At 33.9% G+C, this 20622-nt stretch overlaps 1 protein-coding gene across 1 annotated transcript in view; it reads left to right on the top strand.

Moving 5' to 3' along the window:
- The window catches only part of Tll1 (tolloid like 1), a 192820-nt gene extending 175190 nt beyond the window's left edge, over positions 1–17630 (top strand). Inside the window, exons 19-21 of the mRNA XM_005329263.5 lie at positions 7871–8084; positions 14060–14310; positions 15517–17630. Of these exons, the coding sequence (XP_005329320.2) occupies positions 7871–8084; positions 14060–14310; positions 15517–15651 (600 nt within the window). The 3' untranslated portion in view covers positions 15652–17630. The remainder of the gene's footprint in view (positions 1–7870; positions 8085–14059; positions 14311–15516) is intronic.
- Positions 17631–20622: the final 2992 nt, after the last annotated feature.

Genomic DNA, 20622 nt, shown 5'->3' on the forward strand with positions numbered 1-20622 from the left:
GATATCTTCCAACAACACTTGCATGTTGTCTTAATTTTTGTCACCTAAAGTTTTAAGTTTCAGTAATTCCAACTGATGTTTCTTCAAGCTCAGTGACTGTTTCTTCAGCTATCTTGAATCTCTCTGAACTTTTTAAAAGCACTCTGTCTTTTTTACCTTGTTCTTATTAATCTTTCTAGTATTCTCATTTAATTCACTGTTATAGGTTCCATCCGTGTTGGTCAATTTGGGCTACAGTAGACAGAGTGACAGAAATTTATTTTCTCACAGTTCTGGAGATCAGAAATTGCCTATAGGGTTGGTGTTTGGGGGGTGCTTCTTTTTTCCTGTTCCCCTTTTCTCTTTATGCATGTGTAAGGAAAGGATTTCAGTTTTTCTTACTTTTCTTTTGAAGACATCAGTTTTATAGGATTAAAGCTCTACTCCTTTAAATTAACTTAACCCAAATTACCTCCCTACAAGTCTTAGCTCTATGTATGGTCACAAATACAGTCAAGCCAAGAAATGAAATGTTTTAGCAAAATGTTCTTTGTATGATTGGTGAACACTGGTTTAATTTCAGAGTAAAGATTATCTGCCACGGAGTTTCCCCCTTGTTTTGATCTATCAGTTTCACAGTTGTAGGACTTACATTTGTCTTTAATTCATTTTTATTTTGAGTTGATTTTAGTATTTGGCATGAGAGAAGGGTCCACTTTCATCCCCCTGCATGTGGACATCTGGTTTCCCCAACATTTATTGACGAGATCATACTTTCCCCATTTTGTGTTTGCAGCACCTGCATCAAAACTCAGTTTGCTGTAAATTAATGGATTTATTTCTCAGCTCCCAATTCTGTTCCATTGATCCATGTGTCTGTTTTTGTGCCAATACCATGCTATTCTGAATGCTACATCTTTGGAGTGTGTGTTGAAGCCAAGTAGTGCAATGTCTCCAACTTTGTTGTTCTTACTCAAATTGCTTTGGGTATTTGGGGTCTCTTCTGATTCCATACAATTTTTAGAATTGTTTTCTCTAATTTGTGTGAAGAATGTTATTGGTATTTGATAGAGAGAATTTTTTGAATTTGTAGATTGCTTTGGCTAACATGGATATTTTAACAATATTAACTTTCATTCCATGAACATGGGATATCTTTTCATTTATTGATATCTTCTTCAATTTCTTTCAGCAGTGTTTTATAATTTTCAGTATAGACATCTTTCACTTTCTTGGTTAAATTTATTCCCAACTGTTGTATTTGTAGCTATTGTAAATAAGATAGTTTCCTGTTAGTATATATAGAAATGCTCTTGATATTTATATATTGATTTTTGTACCCTGAAATTCCAGAGAATTAATTAGCCTAACAGTTTGAGTCTTTAGTTTGTTTATTTTTGTTTTGTTTTAATATAAGACCACATCATCTGCAAACAGGGACAGTTTCACTTCTTTCTTTGTGATATGTATGCCTTTTATTTCTTTCTCATATTTTATCACTCTGGCTAGGACCTCCAGTATTTTAGTGAGAAGAGGTGGCAAAAGTGGCATCTGTTTCTTATCTCAGATCTTACAGGAAAAGTTTCTCATTTTTTTCTCCTGAGTATTATGCTGAGTATGGGTTTATCATATATGACTTTTATTTGTTGACATAGATTTCTTCTGTAATATTTTGTTGAGAGTTTCATTATGAAAACTTTGAAATTTTGTTAAATGCTTTCTATTTTTCTATTGAAATAATCATCTGGGTTTTGTCCTTTATTATGTTAATGTGATGTATGACAACTATTATATGCATATGTTGCAGTATCCCTGCATTATTGGGGGATGAATTCTATTTGATCATGGTCAATGATCTTTTTAATTTGTTGAATTATATTACTAGTATTTTATTGAGAATCTTTAACATCTATGTTTATCAGGATTATTAGCCTTTTGCATAGATTTATGAATATGAAATTCAGTCTTAACAAATGAAAATGTTGCTAATGCTTCCTTTTCAGAAAGATTCTTATTTAGAGGGTCATGTAGAAAAATGTAACATCATTTGTAGACTATACAATATGTGTTGCAACAACTTAATATTGATGTTTTAGTGTGAAAACAACCACGGAAAATATATAAATAATGTATTCTCTTGTGTACCAATAAAGATTATCTTAAAACAGACTGTAGGTCAGATTTGTTCCATGGGGGCTATAGCTTGTGTTCCCCAGAGTTAAGAATTAAAGAAAGTCAGGAATAAGAATTTGTAATCAGACTGATAAGAGTTTGTGTTAACTTTCTCTGAAAAAAAAAAATGACATGAACTGGGAGGATAAAAACATTTAGTCTTTATGTTCTGTAGAAGGCAGAATAATGACTCCTCAAAGACATCCCTGTTCTAATTCCCAGAACCTTTCATGGCAAATGGGACTTTGTAGATGTGATGAAGTTAAGGATCTCAAATGGGGAGGTCGTCTGGATACAGGGTCCTTATAAGAAGGAGGTGGGACATCAGAGAATAGAGAAAATGCTACGTTACAGATCTTGAAGCTGGAGCAAGGGGTATGAACTAAGAAAGGCAGACCTCTCTAAAGGCTGAAAACTTGGAGGAAACTAATTGTCACCTAAGATTTCTAGAAAGAAAGGCCTTTCTACCCATTTTAGACTACTGACCTCCAAGATAGTAGGAGACTATATCTGTGCCATTCTAAGTCATTAAATTTGTGGTAATTGACTGCAGCAGTGACAGGAAATAGATACAGTAATCCTGAATGTAATGTGTGTGTTTATGTATTCAGTCATAAAATGATAAATACACGATAATTTTTCAGTAAGATCAAAAGTACTTAATCAAAAGATGGCTGAAAAAAATTCTTCCTACTATAAAAGAAATAAAGTTCTGAATGAATAAGAACAAGGATCTGATCTATATTCCTGGGTTTATCATATCTTAATTTTGAGAGATTCAAACAATCTTTTAAGTTTTGGGCAATCTTTTTTGTATTTTAAACTAATCTTCATTAAAAATGAAAACGAAAACAGTTTTAGGCTAGGATCATCTGGCAATAGACTAATGTGCTTGTGTAGTTTTGTGTGATTTATCATATCTTATTAGAGTTTTGCTAAGTAACATACACTTGCAATGTACAGTTTCAAATATGGAATATTTAAAAAGCAAGACATCTACAACTCTCATATAACTCTCTACTATAAATTCATAAAAAGTATATTTAATCATAGTTATAGAAGATTTGTGGAAAATAATGGGGGCTTTTTGAATCAGAAGATTGGGGTTTATATTCCAGTCTGCTGTTTTTTCCAGTGGCCTCTAATCCTTCAAATATCTTGTGGGAAACCAAATGACAGTTCTTACTGAAAAACAGGAAAAGGTGAAAGATGTCTGGTACTAAGAGCTCTAAAGCTTATCTCTCCACTCCTCAAACTGCGTCATCTCTTTAATTCTCTTAGTTTAAATGTTCAATCTAGGTAAATTTTATTTCTGCATTATACGTAATCATTTTATTATCTCTACCTTTGTGAATATATGTAGTTATTCTACATGGCCTCTTCCTTTAACTAATGCCTGTAGTTTCAATAAAAGAATCTTTACAGATGCTCATATGACCAGAGAGCATATGGAAGCTTGGCCAGTGGCCATCCAGGTAGATTAGGCATGCATGGGTGTTCCAGAAAGAGAGTTATTATTTCCACAGCCTATAATAAAAGTTGGTTTTTATTTTATTTTATTTTTTTGAATTGGACTCTTAACCTCTTAGTTTGCCTTATGGGAAATGCATTAAAATTTCTGACTAGAGCTCATCGTTATCTGCTGTGTTTAGCCCTAAAACCTTAATTAGTAACCCTAAAATCATGGAAATATAATCATGGAATGCATGTGCTTTAAAATTTTGATGCCCAAATGCTTATGAAGTCTTAATTTGAATGCTTAAGAATAGAATACTTAAGTAAATAATGGCAGGGAGGAGATGTTTTGTCAGAAGTCAGAATTCCTTACAGCTACATACATTCAACCTTGTGGGTTATACTGTCCCTATTGTGTACCTGAAGGACCTTTTGGGAATCTGAATGTCTTCTGAGCTATGTCTCCTCCTGGTAGCTGGAAAATTTCCAATTCTATAACTCTTAGAGATTCATAGTTCATCATGTGTCACAAAATAAGGTTAATAAACTGTGTGTCAAACATTATCATTGTGGACTCCAAGATAATACAGTTTCCCAAGGGCTCCTGAAAATACCGTTCTGTGGCCTAGAGGTATTTTTTTAATTAAGGTGAAGTCGTTATATATGGAAGTCTCTGTATGTGGGTGTTTCTGTGGCATAAGGACCAGATTTATGAGACATCAGCATGTGAGTTAGGCATGGCTCTGATTGTGTGTGGTGGCATTTTAGGTCAGGCTGACTTCTGGAAAAGGTGCACACAAATCTTTGCACTTGACAGAACAAGCTGCTACCTATCCCAAGAGGAAAATTCACTAATACGTTAATGAATAAGCATTGTTTGTATCACTTGAGCATACGTCAGCCATGGAATCTTTGACTAATTTAACTCCTGTAGACTCAATCTGATTCCATTAGTAATTTGATAGGAAGCTGCAGCCACTTGGCTCCAGACCAGGTGTCAGTATGGCCCACAGCCCAGCTCAGTGCCACCTTGTGTGGTGTTGCTCCATTATTTTAAACAGATGTTGTTATTTACTCCAGACATCCTGCATTTCATTAGAGAGTGAAATAGTTGCTTATTCATCTCATTCACTTACTTTCCAATGGCCCAGCGAATGGGTTGAACATGTGTGGTCTGCAAATGCAGAGGCACATTTAATAAACTATTTGTGGGATTATACTTTAGAACAGCATTATCCCCATCCTTCTTAGAATGTTCTTGTCTGTATAGTAGGTTGCCATGTTCTTTCTATAACATGCTCTTTTCTATCACAAAATAAGGCTAAGAAATTATGTATCATACATTATTATTGTGGACTCATTATTTTCTCCTACGCCCTAGTTAATATTAAATGCTTCTTTCATTACTTCCCCTACTCCTCTAAAGTCAGATGTGACAGTAGGTGGTATGATGTGATGTGGCATAAATCAGCACTGAGAGTCAATTGTTATGACTATCTTCAATAGACTGAAAATAGGACCACAACACAAAATTTCATTAAATAAATCAAAACAATATAACAATCAAAAGAGATGATTACTCAGCATGCAATGATTTTCAGATATTGTCGTTTTCCTGAAACAATGTTTTATCCTCTTAAATAACATTATTCTTTTAATTCAGAGACTTGGTTTCATATGTAATAAAGAATTAAATGGGTGCAGTTGAGTCAATTTTCTCGAAGTGGTTTCTCACTAGTTTTAAACTGACACCAGAATGTGCATGTAAGCCAGGTGTATTGGTGCATGCCTGTAATCCCAATGATTCACGAGGCTAAGGCAGGAGGACCCCAAGTTTGAGGCCATTCTCAGCAATTTTATAAGACCCTGTTTCAGAATAAAAAGAAAAAAACAGCTGGGGATATGGCTCACTGGGTAAAGTGCCCCTAGCTTTATTCTTTAGTATATCTTTAAAAATGAGGTAACTGGAACTGATTGAGTACCCTTCTCATGAGAAACAGAAAACCAGAAATTTTGGTTGGCCATGTCTACAACATTTTCCTACAAAGTTTGCTATAAACATAAGATGAGTGGAGAAGTAATTGACTGACATACTGCCCGAAACATCCAGACATCCATTCATGATCTTCTGCAGCCCCTGTCCAGTGTCTACTGTACTCCAGTCTAACAGATTGAAGAAATTGGAGATTATTAATAAATTAATAAACTCCAGTCTAACAGAATGGAGAAACTGGAGATTACAGAAATTGTAGATTATTAATAAATTAATAAAATGAACTCCTTCAGGGATCACCTGCTTTGCATATTGTGCTTCAGGATAATGAACTCTGGTGAAGTTTTCTTACTTACTGTTTTACTTGTTAGTTTTTTGTTTCCAATGAGAATCTTTGTGTTACATTCAATCTTTTTTTGTTCTCTCCAGTCCTTTTGGTGAAATGAACTGAGCATTCCTTTTGGCCCATAATAAATTACATCTAATAATGACTTTTAATGTTTATTGGCTACCACAGGTTTATTTATACTTTTCAAGTTGAATTCATAAAAGAGATCAGTCCTCTTCCTTTCCTTTGCTCGCTTTTTTAAGCAACCTCATTACTTCCTCCTACTCCCTAGTTAACACCAAATGCTGCTTTCATTACTTCCCTTATTCCTCTAAAGTCGGCTGTGACAGGTGGTATGATGTGATGTGAAATAAATCAGCACTGAGAGTCAATTGTTTTGACTATCATCCATTAGACTTAAAATAGGACCACGACACAAAATTTCATTAAGTAAAACATATTTCAAAAGTTTATTGTTCAAATATTGTATTTGGTAATTACAGCAAAATTAATAAATTTGAAAATTAATTTTGAAGCATATTTTGTATTTCTTTTATTTTCTTCATATTTTTTTGCTTTGCTTTATAGACTTAAGTAAGAATGATGGTTTACTTCTTCACTATATGTTGTTTTTTTCCCCAGGGAAAGGAATAAGCCTTAATTGACATCAGCAAATAACCTGTAATTCCTGAAGTTAATAAATAGCTTGGGCAATTTTATTTTTAATCCATCTCAAGTAAACTTTGCTTGATGGTTTCTAATGTATTGTGTGTGTGTGTGTGTATATATATATATACACACCCACATATTTAGTGAATTTTAATTTTAAATTTGCTAAAACTCACACATAAGTATCACTGCATGGAAAAATAAGAATTTGTAAATCATACAAGTAATAGCTATGCATACCAAACTTTCCAGCATACCAGATAGTAAAATAAGTGTGCCATCTACCTGAAAAATAAATTAAAGTTATTCTAGTCTTATAGAATTGTCACATTAGTGTTTTTTAATATTATGGTTTATAAGATCTAAATAAGAAATATATAGTAAAAATTCCCTTTGTTTTAGTTATTCTATAAAGATTTATTGCATTAAAATTTTGTGAAAAGGTAACAGTTATGGGACTTTCTTATGGGCTTACATGTCCAAAGGTAGAATAATGTTCACAAGCTTACAATCATCAAAACCAGAAGTGATCAATGTTTTAACACAATTGCATAAAATTTTCTGATGTATCCTTTGGATTAAATTTAGCATAAAATACCACTTTGTTATTATAAACTGTTTCAGTTCTGTGTAGATAAAGATTTATTTACAATTGTAGAATTATTTGCAATACTTGCAAAATAGAATTTCACATTATATTATTCAGCTTTCCATTACTATAAAAAATGATCAAGAGAGTCGACTTGTAAAGAAACAATGCTTATTTTAACTCAGTTTTAGAGTCTCTGGTCAATTGGCTCTGTTGCTTTTGTGCAAATGGTAAGGTGACACACCATGGGCAGCAGTAGACATAGAGTAAAACCAATCACCCCATAGCCAACTAATAAGAGTGAGAAGAGGCTAAGGTCCTGCAATCTACTCTTAGGGAAGGTCTCCAAGTGAACATAACGTCTCCCACAAGGCCCAGTCTCTAAAGGTTCCAATACTTCCCAATAGTGCTACACTAAGGGCTAAACCTTTAATACATGGTTGTTCCTTTGAACATTCAAGATCCAAACTCTCATACACGGTTATATTATTGGACTCATTATGTTCTTTCCTAGAGATTACATATTCTATTGATTTCACAGTCCTTTGAATAATGTGCTTTATAGATTGGCTCATTTGTATGCCCTGAACATATTTTATTCATATGTATTTTAGTTCCAAAGAAAAGAATTCAATTTGAGTGATTTGTGGTTTTATAAAAATTTTTTTCTTTCTTTTTTAAATAGGCCTTTAGTGAGTTTGAGATTGAACAGCATCAAGAATGTGCTTATGATCACTTAGAAGTATTTGATGGAGAAACAGAAAAGTCCCCAATTCTTGGACGACTATGTGGCAACAAGATACCAGATCCCCTTGTGGCTACTGGAAATAAAATGTTTGTTCGGTTTATTTCTGATGCATCTGTTCAAAGAAAAGGCTTTCAAGCAACACATTCTACAGGTCAGCAAATTAGGGTTGTGCTTCTCTTGTCTGACAAAGACCCAGGTTTCTTTTCTGGTGAATATGTGTATTTCATTAATAGGACTGTAAATGACTCTCCAAGCAGAGCACAGAAAAATCTCAAAGTACTATGTGAATTTTTTGCAAGAATCACTCAGTACCCTACTTAAATATCTTAGGAGAAAAAAAATGTTTAGTTTGATTTGTGATTAATATAGTACAGTCAAGTAGAACTAACTCTAAATATTTGTATAATGAACTTCGTGTTAAATTTAGTAATTTAACTTATGTGTTACTGCTAACAGAAATCTGTAGTTTGGTATTGAAAACTCATACAGTGTCTAATAACACACCAGTTTAGCTACTTTTGCATTAATATGTTTTTGTAAATAAGTATGGGATCATCTGTATTTCATGAAGTCCATTTTTTTTCTTTTATTTGTTACTCAACATGATTTCCTTCCTAATTCTAAACTCATAATTTGAGTTTCAGAGATTGAATTTCAACTGTATTTTTCTTAAGAGAAAAATAGAAATTTGAGGCAACAGTTTATAATAAAATTGCTTGTGGTGTGAATACAATTTAATTATATGTTTCAGAAATTGTCTAGGGAATATCCTTTATTTTCATTCAGTTTGACAAAAAGATTTCTTTTTTTAAATTGTAGCTATTTCCTAAAGTCATTTAGCTTATAGTGACACCTAGTGGCATTGACAATGCACAAACAATTGACACATTTCCAGAAGAGACTTTGTATAAAACAATTAATAATATACAAATATTAATATAAAAATAATATGCTGTGAAATAGTTTCAATGAAATTATTTTCTATTTTCTTTGTTTCTCTTTGATTTAGAGATTTGTTTTCATTGTCTGATATTATTTTTTAGTCTATTTTTATTGTGAGCACTAATTTATATTGAAGTCTATGAGAAAGTAAATATCATTTATGCTGATATTATTGGACCTCTACAAATAATACAAATTAATTATTTCTCATGTATTAATATAAATATGGTTTGAGAAAAATCTCTTATGAACTGCGGCAATTTCATATTAAGGATTTTCCATCTATTTGACATTTTTGTTTAAACATATTTCTGATGACTTATTTAATACTCGTTAACAAGCATAGTTTTTAAAAGGTTTGAATCCTATTATTTTATCAATATTGGAGGGGGTGTTCTGGGGATTGAACTCGGGGGCACTCGACCACTGAGCCACATCCCCAACCCTGTTTTATATTTTATTTAGAGACAAGGTCTCACTGAGTGGCTTAATACCTCGCTTTTGTTGAGGCTGGCTTTGAACTCACTATCTGAGTAGCTGGGATTAAAGGTATGTGCCTCCATGCCTGGCTCATCAGTATTTTTGAAAACACAAAGTTCATGCCATTTAAAAAAAAATTCCTGCCCATCAGTTTCTATGAAAATAGTATAAAATATGCTGTCAAAAATTATTGAAATAACTAATGATAAAGAAATTTAAAATTGCCTGTTTATAAACATTTCTTTTTTCAGTTTTATAAAATCTTACTTTTACAATGTTTCCTTTTATCCTTTATAAATTGGGAGGATTGACCTTAAATTACGTTCCAGTGTGTTGATACCTTTGGGTCCTGGTCCAAGTATGACTTACCTGGCAGGGAACTTTGGAAAAGGTCATTTCTTTGAATCTCAGTTTCATCATCTGTGAAATAATAATCTAAAGATTCTTTACAGCTGTAAAATTCCATGACTATTATTATTTTTCTATGAAGAAACTCAAAAGTTGCATGATTAATTAGATTTTGTTATTATTTTAAGTTTTCTTCTCATTTACCGAGCTATCTTAGAATTTTCTGGGTGCTGTATATGTGCCAAATATTCTGATTATACTGACTGATGTTTATATCTTCCAAGTTCACTTATTTTGTAATCTTTCAACAATTTTTTTTTTGCCTTGGCTTTGACTAGACAACATGCCATGTTCATATTTTATAGGAAAAAATCAGAAATCTGTGGTAAGGACAATATAAGAAATTCCTGTCTGTGGACAGCTTGTAGTCTAAATTGAGTTTCTGGGTTTCTGTTTATCTTTAAGTTTTTGCTGACAAGACAGTCCAGTCCAGTACCATATCTGTCAAGTTTTGCTTCATGTGTAAAGCATTTTTGCATTATGTCCTGCCTTCTAGAATACATGTAACTGTTATAGACAAGTCCTCAAGTATACACTTTAATTTACCTAAACTTCGTTGTACAATTTCAATTTGATCTACAATAGAAACTTCTAATACTGTAACTTTTAAAACCAGGCGATTAGAAATATTGCTCTAACATAGCTTTGTGGCTACTTTTTTATAAGTTATACTACCCAAGTTCATGAAAAATGAACTTTATTAGTGAGAGTTCTTGTTTCCTCTGACAGTTGGTTCAGATTTTCAGTCCAAGTTTGTTTTACTCAGGTAACAACTGGTATTATTCCAGCCTAAATCAAACTAACTGAAAGAAGCAAATTTTGAAGTAAGAAGTACTGTTCTCTCAGAGGGGAGAAACTTGGAGAGAAAATATGTAATTTTTAAACATGGCATTGTCTGTTAGGACGTCGTTTTTGTAGTATAAAGCATCATATTATTTGTCAATGACATTTAAAAATCCAATAATGTATGATTATGCTCCTTGGAAATTATTTTGATCAAAATCAATTCAATTAGAATGCTCGCTAAAAGCATTTGTAGGTCAAATTACAGGCACCTCTTCTTTAATGTAATACTTTACCAGGAAGTAAACACATCTTTCCAAATTAAAATGAAGCCCACCCCTTGGCTTCTCTTCCAGTTATCTTTCTTATTCAGCTCCAATTCCATTTCCCAGAATTTTGTGAAAGACTCTCTCTCTGGCAGCTCGTAAAGTACTTTGAAAGTATTGATTCAAAAAAAAAAAAATTTTGCTGACATACTGAACAACTGGTTTTAGGTTTTTCTGACTTGATAAATGAATAGGGATATTCGCCAAAAATTTGTTGACTCTATTTAAAAATCATCTTTTCAAGGGACCTGTTAAATGCTGTTGACCAGAGTTTGAATAGCCATGGGGAATCTTTAAAAAAATAAATAAAACACTCAAGCAATTGCCCTCAGGCTGCCTGTCCTGGACTTTCTCTCAGGACATATTAAAATCACACGTCTTTTGCACATAATGTTCCCATATTCATCCTTCAAATGTTCTTCATCTAGGCTAAATTCTCTCTCTCTCTTTATGGTAAGAACATCATTTTCAGATTTATTAGTATAGCAGTGATCCGTGGTATTGAGCACTGAAACAGATGAAAAGGGAACTTAGTGCAGCATTTAAAAATATCCTTAAGTGTAGTTTAAGTCATTTTTATTTTTTTACTTCCCCCAAGGCAGACCAGTTTTCAGTCAAATGGAGTAATGACACCTTCCTGTGATTTTTAGGTTCATGAAGACTTGGGGAAACCTCTTTCCCCATTGTGCTCCACTGCTTGCTTCCTCCTTGAGTTCTGTTTCAGGCTGGGGCTGACAGAGGACTGCCTCTTTTGGATGCTTTTGTTTCCCTGCCTTGTTTCTAGGAAGCAGGCACACACCAGCAAGGGCCCCCTCCACATCTCCTGATGCTCCCTTCAGGTCTTCCTGGGCAGTTTAGTGAAAGCAATGCAAATGCTAACCCTGCAAGACAAAAGAGACCTGTCAATTGTACTGAACTTGGAGAATAGGTAGAAATTTTTTTGAAAAACCTACCAATGAGATTACAAGCTGGTTGACGTATTTTTGTATTGAATTCAGAAATATTTTTCACAAAATGGTTTTACTGGCCTGCAAAAATATAATTTTTCTTTTCTGATAGCAGATTAATAGTGTTTTGAATTGTTGGTCAATATTTGTGACTTTTCATTTCATACCTGAATCGATCCCAGTTTACAGATGATAGCATTTTAAGTGTTCTTACCAAGAAAAAATCATGATGATGACGATGATAGCTTAAAATATCAATTACTTTTAACTGTGTGCCAGACACCATTCAAGCATTTACAAATATAAATCCACGCATACATGTGTGTACTATGTATGATCTCCGTTTTAAAAGTGAAGTTGTGAGAGGATAGAGCTAACTCAATAGTAGGACACACGCTTAGCATGTGGAAGGCCCTGAATTTGAATCCCTGATACTAACCATATTTCAAAACAAAGAATAAAATTACAAATGAAGTTGTGGGACAAAGTAGGCAAAGTGTGGATTTGTATCTGGGCAGTTTGACTGTGGAAGTCTGTCACAGGAAGATAATAATTATTTATAGAGTTCCTGGGATAAGAAAAACATTGTGTTGGAAAAAGGAGGATTCTTGGCTTCCAGTTTGCCAGACAAGGGACATGAAATCCCCAAAGTGATCAGAATTCCAGCCTTCAGGAGTAGTTTCAAAGATGCCTTTCTTGAGTGTATACATCTGTAACAATAGCACTATGTCAATAGATAGTGCAAGATGGGCCACTTATCATTTGCAAGACAGAGGAACAGTTATACTGACTGTAGCCACCTTCCCCCACAGGCATGCTTGTGATTAGAAACCCAGTTGGAAGTTACTTTCAGAATTTATTCACAAGAAGGTCCCTGAAGGAGCAGTTGTCTGTGACAATGCCCTTCAGTGCATGTAAACCTGGCTGACTGGGTATTCATGCCTTAGCATTCAGAAATATATTGTTATTTAAAATCACCAAAGCACAATATAGGTAAACCATACATATATAAAAATGGAAAATCCAAGTAAGAATTCATCTGCCTGATCCATCTTCACTAAGGACTATCTCGCCCAACTATGTGTCCTGGTACCCAGTGGTTTAGCTTCTCCAGATTTCCCAAATGGGATATTTCCTGGGTCTTCCCTAGTTTTATTACTGAAATTCCTACTTCCCAGGAACCCTTTCAGTCTTTGGAAACAGGGACAGAAAGAAAAGTCTTTCTCCTGACAGTTTTCTGAGCCCATCTTTCTCCTCCCTTCCCTTTCAGGTTGGCGTGTGTCGGTGGGCACTGTGGCCTCCCATGGCCTCTGCTTACTCTCTAGTTATAAAGTTTGGGCTTCTACCTACTAAAGATTACTGAGAACATTTTTATAAACCTCTTACCTTCTAAAACAAGCTAAAAGTTTGTATGTTCACTGACTTATTTCTTTGATGTATTTTCCTCTTGTGACAAAGTTAATAACTGGGAAATCATATGCTTATTAATATCTCTCTAAAAAAGAAGCCAAAAGGAGCATTTAAAATATTTCATTATAGCAAGCAAACCAACTGTAACTGAATTGGTTCTGGAATTTCAAAGATAAGTATAATTAATTATGCCTGGTGTTTTTCTGGATCTAGTTAGATAAATATTTCTAACAGTAAAATAATATGGTGCTATATATGTTGTGTAGAATTTTTATGTAGTGTGTGTGTGCGCGCACACACGCACACATGAATTTTATATATTCTGTTGAATTTTAGATTATTTCTTATTCTGGATTCTGGGTTCTGACATTATTAAAGTTAAATTCAAATTAAGACCCTGTTTGTTTTTGTTTGTTTGTTTTAACCATAAAAGGAGTTACTTGAGACTGAAAACTAATAGGTATAATCACAACAACAACAAAATTATTGAGAGTTATTATGTGACCAGTAGTTTTTGAAAAGATTTTATGTATAAATCCTAAAAACCCATTAACATTGGTGCCAACATCATCATCTGTATTTTACTGTGGGGAAAACAGTGTCTCAGAGAAGGGACAACACTGACCAGGTCACAGACTTTGTAGGTGTTGGAGCTTACATTCCAACTCAGGCAGCCTGAGCTCTCGTCTTTGTACTTAGGCTCTTGGGTTGTGGAAATTACATCTGATCCTGGAAATGGAAACAGAAGTTGGAGAATGTCAGAATACACTGAAGTTGAAAATTGGACCAGTTGAAGCTCATTTTTCTAATCCCTTTTTCTTTCCTGGTAGAGTGTGGTGGACGATTGAAAGCAGAACCCAAACCCAGAGAGCTATACTCACACGCACAGTTTGGAGATAACAACTACCCAGGACAGGTGGACTGTGAGTGGTTGTTAGTGTCAGAACGAGGCTCTCGACTTGAATTGTCCTTCCAGACCTTTGAAGTGGAAGAAGAAGCTGACTGTGGCTATGACTATGTTGAGCTCTTTGATGGTCTCGATTCCACAGCAGTGGGACTTGGTCGATTCTGTGGATCTGGGGTAAGTACACCACCAAGGGGATACTGTAGACAAAACTAAAAATGCCTATTAATTGATGATTGCTGTGTGTAACATTTCAAATTTGCGATATTTGTGCAAAAGGTTATATTATTAACGGCTTGAAGAAATATAATGAATGTGCCTCTTCCACCCTCCCACTTTTCTACTCCCAATGAATCTGCCTGATTATATTAGCCAAGCAGATTAATTTAGTAGTTATACTTTCTGGTTACTTCCATGTTCTAACTTTTTATTGTACAATAAGTATTTAAATACTCAATAATCTCAAAGCTTGTTCTAGCTTTTTATTGTGCAATAGGCATTTAAATAATAATCTAAGTGCAGTAAACTTAAACACATAAATTTAATGATTTCATCACCTTCCACAATTAAAGCATTAACAGAAAGAATATGCACATCATTCTAATTGACATTCCTTTTCAGCTGATGTTCTTGGTGGGAGTGGAGGGTCAGCTGCTGGTATGTTGGCTCAGTCTATGCTCTAGGAATATTGTTCATTTCACAGTGTCTCATGTACAAGTGCAGAGTGCCAGAAACGGGCTAGAAAAGGTCACCATGAGAAATGAGAACCAAAAAAAGAAAGATTAAGGTTTTTTCAATGCTTCTTTCCTGGGATGCACTGAATTAATATTGAATAGTCTTCTGAATACATATTCTGTTGTGAAGATATGAGTCCCAATTTTTTGAATGTCTGCCAGTATCTATTGCCTAAATAATACTGTTGAACTTTTGCCCAAATAACAACTGAAATAAAGAAAAAAGAAATTTCTTGCTACTTAAATTATTAAAGCAAAAATTAATTGAAGATTTCAATTCTAGAGTGGCTTTGACTCAATTTGAAACAAATTTAACATCCCTTTACTTTTTATGACCTCTCTTTATAAATATATTTTTTAAAAAACTTGCCTTAAGGGTTTGGGGAAGAAATACAAATCTAGAAAGGAAAGTAGAAACAGGCTCATGCAGGTTTGAAGCCCAGCTATAGCATTGACTAGCCTTTTGATGTCTAGCATAACATTGTCTTTTCTCAGTCTCAAGTTTCCTCATCTGTAAACGGAAGCAGTCAATCATATTGATTTGTCAAGGTTGTTGGGAGGGTGGAATTATATGCCAAAGAAAAACATGCTCAAACATGCATTGCCATGAAGAAAAAGCAACTCATTCTGTTGTTTTGTTTTCTTTCAGCCACCAGAAGAAATCTATTCAATTGGGGATGCCATTTTAATTCATTTTCACACGGATGACACAATCAACAAGAAAGGATTTTATGTAAGATACAAAAGCATAAGATATCCAGAAACAACACATACCAAAAAATAACACCAAAACCTCTGTCAGAAATAAAGGATTGTGCACGATGGAGAGAAGACATAGACATATTTTTTAAAAAAAACTGATGATATTAGCACAAATGTTTTTATATAATGAGTTTGAACAAAAGAAAACTATAAGGTCAGAATGATCTCTGTACTAGAAGACAAGCTTCCAGCCAATCCTGTTTAGCAACAGGAGGGTATTTGAACTCCGTGCTTGATGTGCTGTTAAAGCTGGTTGAGGGGCATCTTGTGCTTCAAGGGAGACTCTACAAGCTTCTGTTCACAGCTTGAAACAGATGCCTCGCAATTCAGACAGTTCAGTTCAGGGGCTGTGACCCTGCAAATGTTCCTTTTGACCATTTTTCAAGATTTGGGACTGATCTTGCAGGTCATAAACTGGAAAAACCTCTTCTTAGCATAATTGCTTTGACTTTGTATCACGGATACAATGTAAACCAGATCCATATGAGCTGATGTGAAATGGGAGTCTTTGAGGGTGGTTTGTACTTTAAGTGTGTGTGTGTGTGTGTGTGTGTGTGTGTGTGTGTGTGTGTGTGTGTCCGTCTGTCTGTCTGATGTTTGGAAACTGGAATATTTCAGCTTCATTATTTTCACTTGCAGGCCAGCTTAACCTCTTTGAAACACAAATGATCTTGAGACCACTTCATTGTTCTTGCATTTTGACTAGTGTAAGAGGTCAAGTAGTGTCAATTAAAGCCAATGCTGATCATCATTTATTTAATTACTGGAAATGCCCAGTTAATTGGTGAATTCAGTTCCTTCTGTGTAAGTGCTGCCTTTTTACACCAAATCCAAGAAGCCTGTGATGTCTTACGAACCTTATGAGAAAACTTCCCCCCGGGGTGTGCACAGGATTCTTCTAGATGCCTGCCTGGATGGACCACACTCAAGTTACTACTGCTGCTATTGTCTGTTTTTCATTGTTGACCTATTATTGTTGTAGTTATTATTGTTGATATTGTCATGGTTAGTGTATTTAAGAAAATTAGATGAAGTGGAAATAGGCCTTGTGAGAATTGAAAACTCTATTTTTTTTTCCCTCTGTCTCTCTCCCTCTCTCTCTTCCTGAAATTCAGTTTAAAAATGCAATGTTGGGGAAAAAAATGAATTCATTACTGAAAGATTTCCTATGGTGCTATTGCATAAACATTTTTTTAAAACACATTTTGACCTTTGAGCCAACCACCTGTAGACTATGAATGTCTCCCTGTGTCTGGCTGTTAGCATTTGAAGACTAAAGACTTGTTAAATATACCAAGAGTATATCATTGCCTGGGCAGCCCTTGTCCTGTGGAACAACTTCTTATAATGCCTTAGAATTCTTGCACATGATCAAACAGATCCTCCTAGAAACACACCTCTGAAATGTTGAACCTGATAGTGTATGTGAATCAGTAGCTCCGTGAGGAAAATCCATTTCTGTGACTGAGACATCGGACGTAAATATGGTGACCTGCTTATGTTGTAGAAAATGTAATTTTAGAATGAGTTTTCTGCTTTACAGCCATGTGTGTTTTTAATATTAATGTATGTATATGTGAGACTGTCTGAGTGAATGAAGCCACAAGATGGTGAAAAAGTAATGAGATGGTTGAAAAGTTAAATTTATTGTGCCAAGTTCTACTAGAATCCTGTTTGAAGTAGCACCGTTCTTAGGATTCATGGACAAATAATGGGAACTTCTAATTATTATCAACCCCATTAAAGAAAGACTCTTTCCTTTAGAGAACTCTATTTTGATGTTTTTGGATGTTGATGTAGATTGTTCTATGAAATAGCCTTGTTTCTGTTACCTGTCCATGAATGTTCAGTGTTTAATAAAATTGGGTATATTTCTTTATTTTTACAGAATTAAACTATACACACAGACGTAGCTAATTTGTTCTTTCTCTCATTGTTCTCCTGAAAAGACGTTCCCCTACTCAGAAATTGTAAAGTGTAAATACATTTTTTTTAAAACATTGTTTTGATCTCAATGACTGTTACTTTAGAAATGTGTAACTATTGCCTGCAATGTAGATGTGCCTCTGCTTGGAGCTGATTTATTCCAGTAACTTCCACTATTTTTTCACTGATCTCCAATTAGCTAAGATACACCAGGAATGGAGAAGAGAGAAGAAAGCATTTACAGCAGGAGAGTTCTGCACTACTCTGAGCCTGTGCTAGGCACATACACTAGCTCCTTCTAAACTTCATACTACCCATTGAGGACTCTGGAAACATTGTCATTTTGTAGTCAGGACCTGAGGCACCAATACATTATGCCACTTCCCAGGGTCACAGTGTAAAGTTAGATGTAGAAACCCAGCTTGTCTGATATCAACATCTGTACCCAATGTAGTTGAATCAATCTCAATATATACAAACAGTAGGGTTTTTGAATGATGAAACTTTTTCACATAAAGTAAATTTTAGGGGTGAATTAGAGTAACACTTTCAGGGTAAAGATATTGTTCCTTTTAGGAACAGCATGAAAAGTAGAATGTTAACTGTAGATATCGTTAAAAACCAGAATTAATACTAAAAATTTAAAACAAACACACTGTAGTTTGAACCTTTTGTTAAAATGAATATATTAAATTATTTTACATGGCATGGTAGGGAAATTATAGCATTCTATTTTAAGAAATAGTCTGAATATTCCAATTGACATTAGGCCACAATGAGCTATGCTCAACCCCATTGGGAAATTATAGAGGTTTGTAGGAAGCATATTGTCATAACTTTAGACCTTCAGTGTGGATATTAATTTTATTGTATATTATGTCAGATATGAGTTTACTGCATATAATTTTTACCTTAATTCAACATTTGCCTTACGTGTGTTGTTAAGTGCAGACAGCTTCATTGTTATTTTGTTAGTAATTGCTAGACATTGTTCTAGGCATTTTATTGAATTAATATTGTAAATTATTATGAATCCCTAATCAGCATATTAGTTTTGCTTTATATTTGCAAAAGTTCTAACTCCTGTGCAATCCTCAGGACTATACACAGAACAAAAACAACAAAAATTCTGCTCAATATGATTTTTTAAGTTATTTTTAAAAGTTAATTTCAAAAATAAATATTACTTTTAAGGTGATAATAATAAAACAATTGCACAAAACAACTTTTTAAAGGCAATGGATGAGAAATAATAGTTATATTTCCAAAGTCCCCAAATATCCCGTGTCTTCCTTGGTTGACTTTTTGCTATCTTGAGCTAATTTTAATGTGTCACAGTATCAAATTTAAAGCTTGTTCAATTTTGTTGTTAAATATCCTAGGCTCTCTTACTTGGTTTCTATTATTGCTATATTTTTGATGGTAAACTTCAAATATCAAATTTTGTTCAGTATAAGGAAAATCCCCCAAAGCATCAAAACTAATTTTATTTTTTAATGGGTTAAAAGGTATTTTTAAAAAATCATTAAATTTCATCCATATTTATATTTAGTACAACCATGTGTGACATTAAAAGTAACTTAAGGCAATTACCAAAATATTTGGAGACTTATTTAGTGTTATGGGAATAAGATTTGACTTTTGGAAAACCTTTGATATCTCTTGTTAAGTCTATCATGGGAGATTAAAAACAGGAATAATAATTATATTCAAAAGCTTTATAAAATTTGAATTTTAATGCTTTCCATTTTACAAGAACAGATATGTAAGATGAACATATCAACAAGAAAAATGAAATCTGTAAATGAAACTTTTTAATGCTTTAATTCAAAGCAAATGGTTTCCAATGACTACCTTTTGTTCTTTTAGTGATATTGTTATAAAATTTAGAAATGTTGTCATTAGCTTAGGAAGCAAGTGATGGCAAAGCCAACTTTAATACAGTATGAAGTAGCATTCTTTGTTTCCAAAAGTTCTTTTGACATATACTTTTCTCATTGTCCATCTTTTAACTTGCCAGTCAATCACTCACTGAGCCTGAATTCATGCTGATTGTCTGACTTAGGTGCAACTTTGACATCATACTTCAGGGACCAACACAGGAAGATTTCTAAGCAGCTGTAGAGCCCTAAGCACATCTCACTATATATAAAACCTCTCTCTCAATTTTTTAAATAAAAAATGAATACAATAAGCATCACTTTTAAAGACTTGCAAGTGAAAATATAATTGGAAATATATAAACATTGTAGGATGATTATAATAGATAAATGACTATTACAAATAGTCTTTCCATATGTGTATTCCCATACAAATATGCTTTCCATATGTGTCCAAAGCTCTGTTAGTGTATTTTCCTGAAAAGCAAGTGTTGAAATTTAGTTAATGACAGTAATTTCAATCAAAATATAAAAATGAAACTCTATTCCCTCATGACATTTTTATGGTAGAATCAGTTCATCTCAAAAATATTAGTGACACTGACAAAATAGTGTTGAAAAAATTTTAATTTTTTATTAGTATATGACAGCAGAATGCATTAGAATTCTTATTACACATATAGAGCACAGTTTTTCATATCTCTGGTTGTATACAAAGCATATTCACAACAATAAGTGTCTTCATACATATACTTTGGATGATAATGTCCATCACATCCCACCATCATTTCTAACCTATGCCCTCTCCCTTCCCCTTCCACCCCTCTGCCCTATCTAGAGTTTGTCTATTCCGCCCATGCTCCCACAGCCTACCCCACTATGAATTAGCGTCCTTATATCAGAGAAAACACTGGACATTTGGATTTTTGGGATTGGCTAACTGCACTTAACATTTTATCTTCTCTAACTCCATCCATTTAGCTTCGAATGCCATGATTTTACTCTCTTTGATTGTTGAGTAATATTCCATTGTGTAAATATACCACATTTTTTTAATCCATTAATCTATTGAAGGGCACCTAGGTGTTCCACAGTTTAGCTATTGTGAATTGTGCTACTATAAACATTGATGTGGCAGTGTCCCTGTAGTATGCTCTTTTTAAATCCTTTGGGTATAGACCAAGGAG

This window comes from Ictidomys tridecemlineatus, chromosome 14 (genome assembly GCF_052094955.1).
Source record: "Ictidomys tridecemlineatus isolate mIctTri1 chromosome 14, mIctTri1.hap1, whole genome shotgun sequence".
Taxonomy (NCBI): domain Eukaryota; kingdom Metazoa; phylum Chordata; class Mammalia; order Rodentia; family Sciuridae; genus Ictidomys; species Ictidomys tridecemlineatus.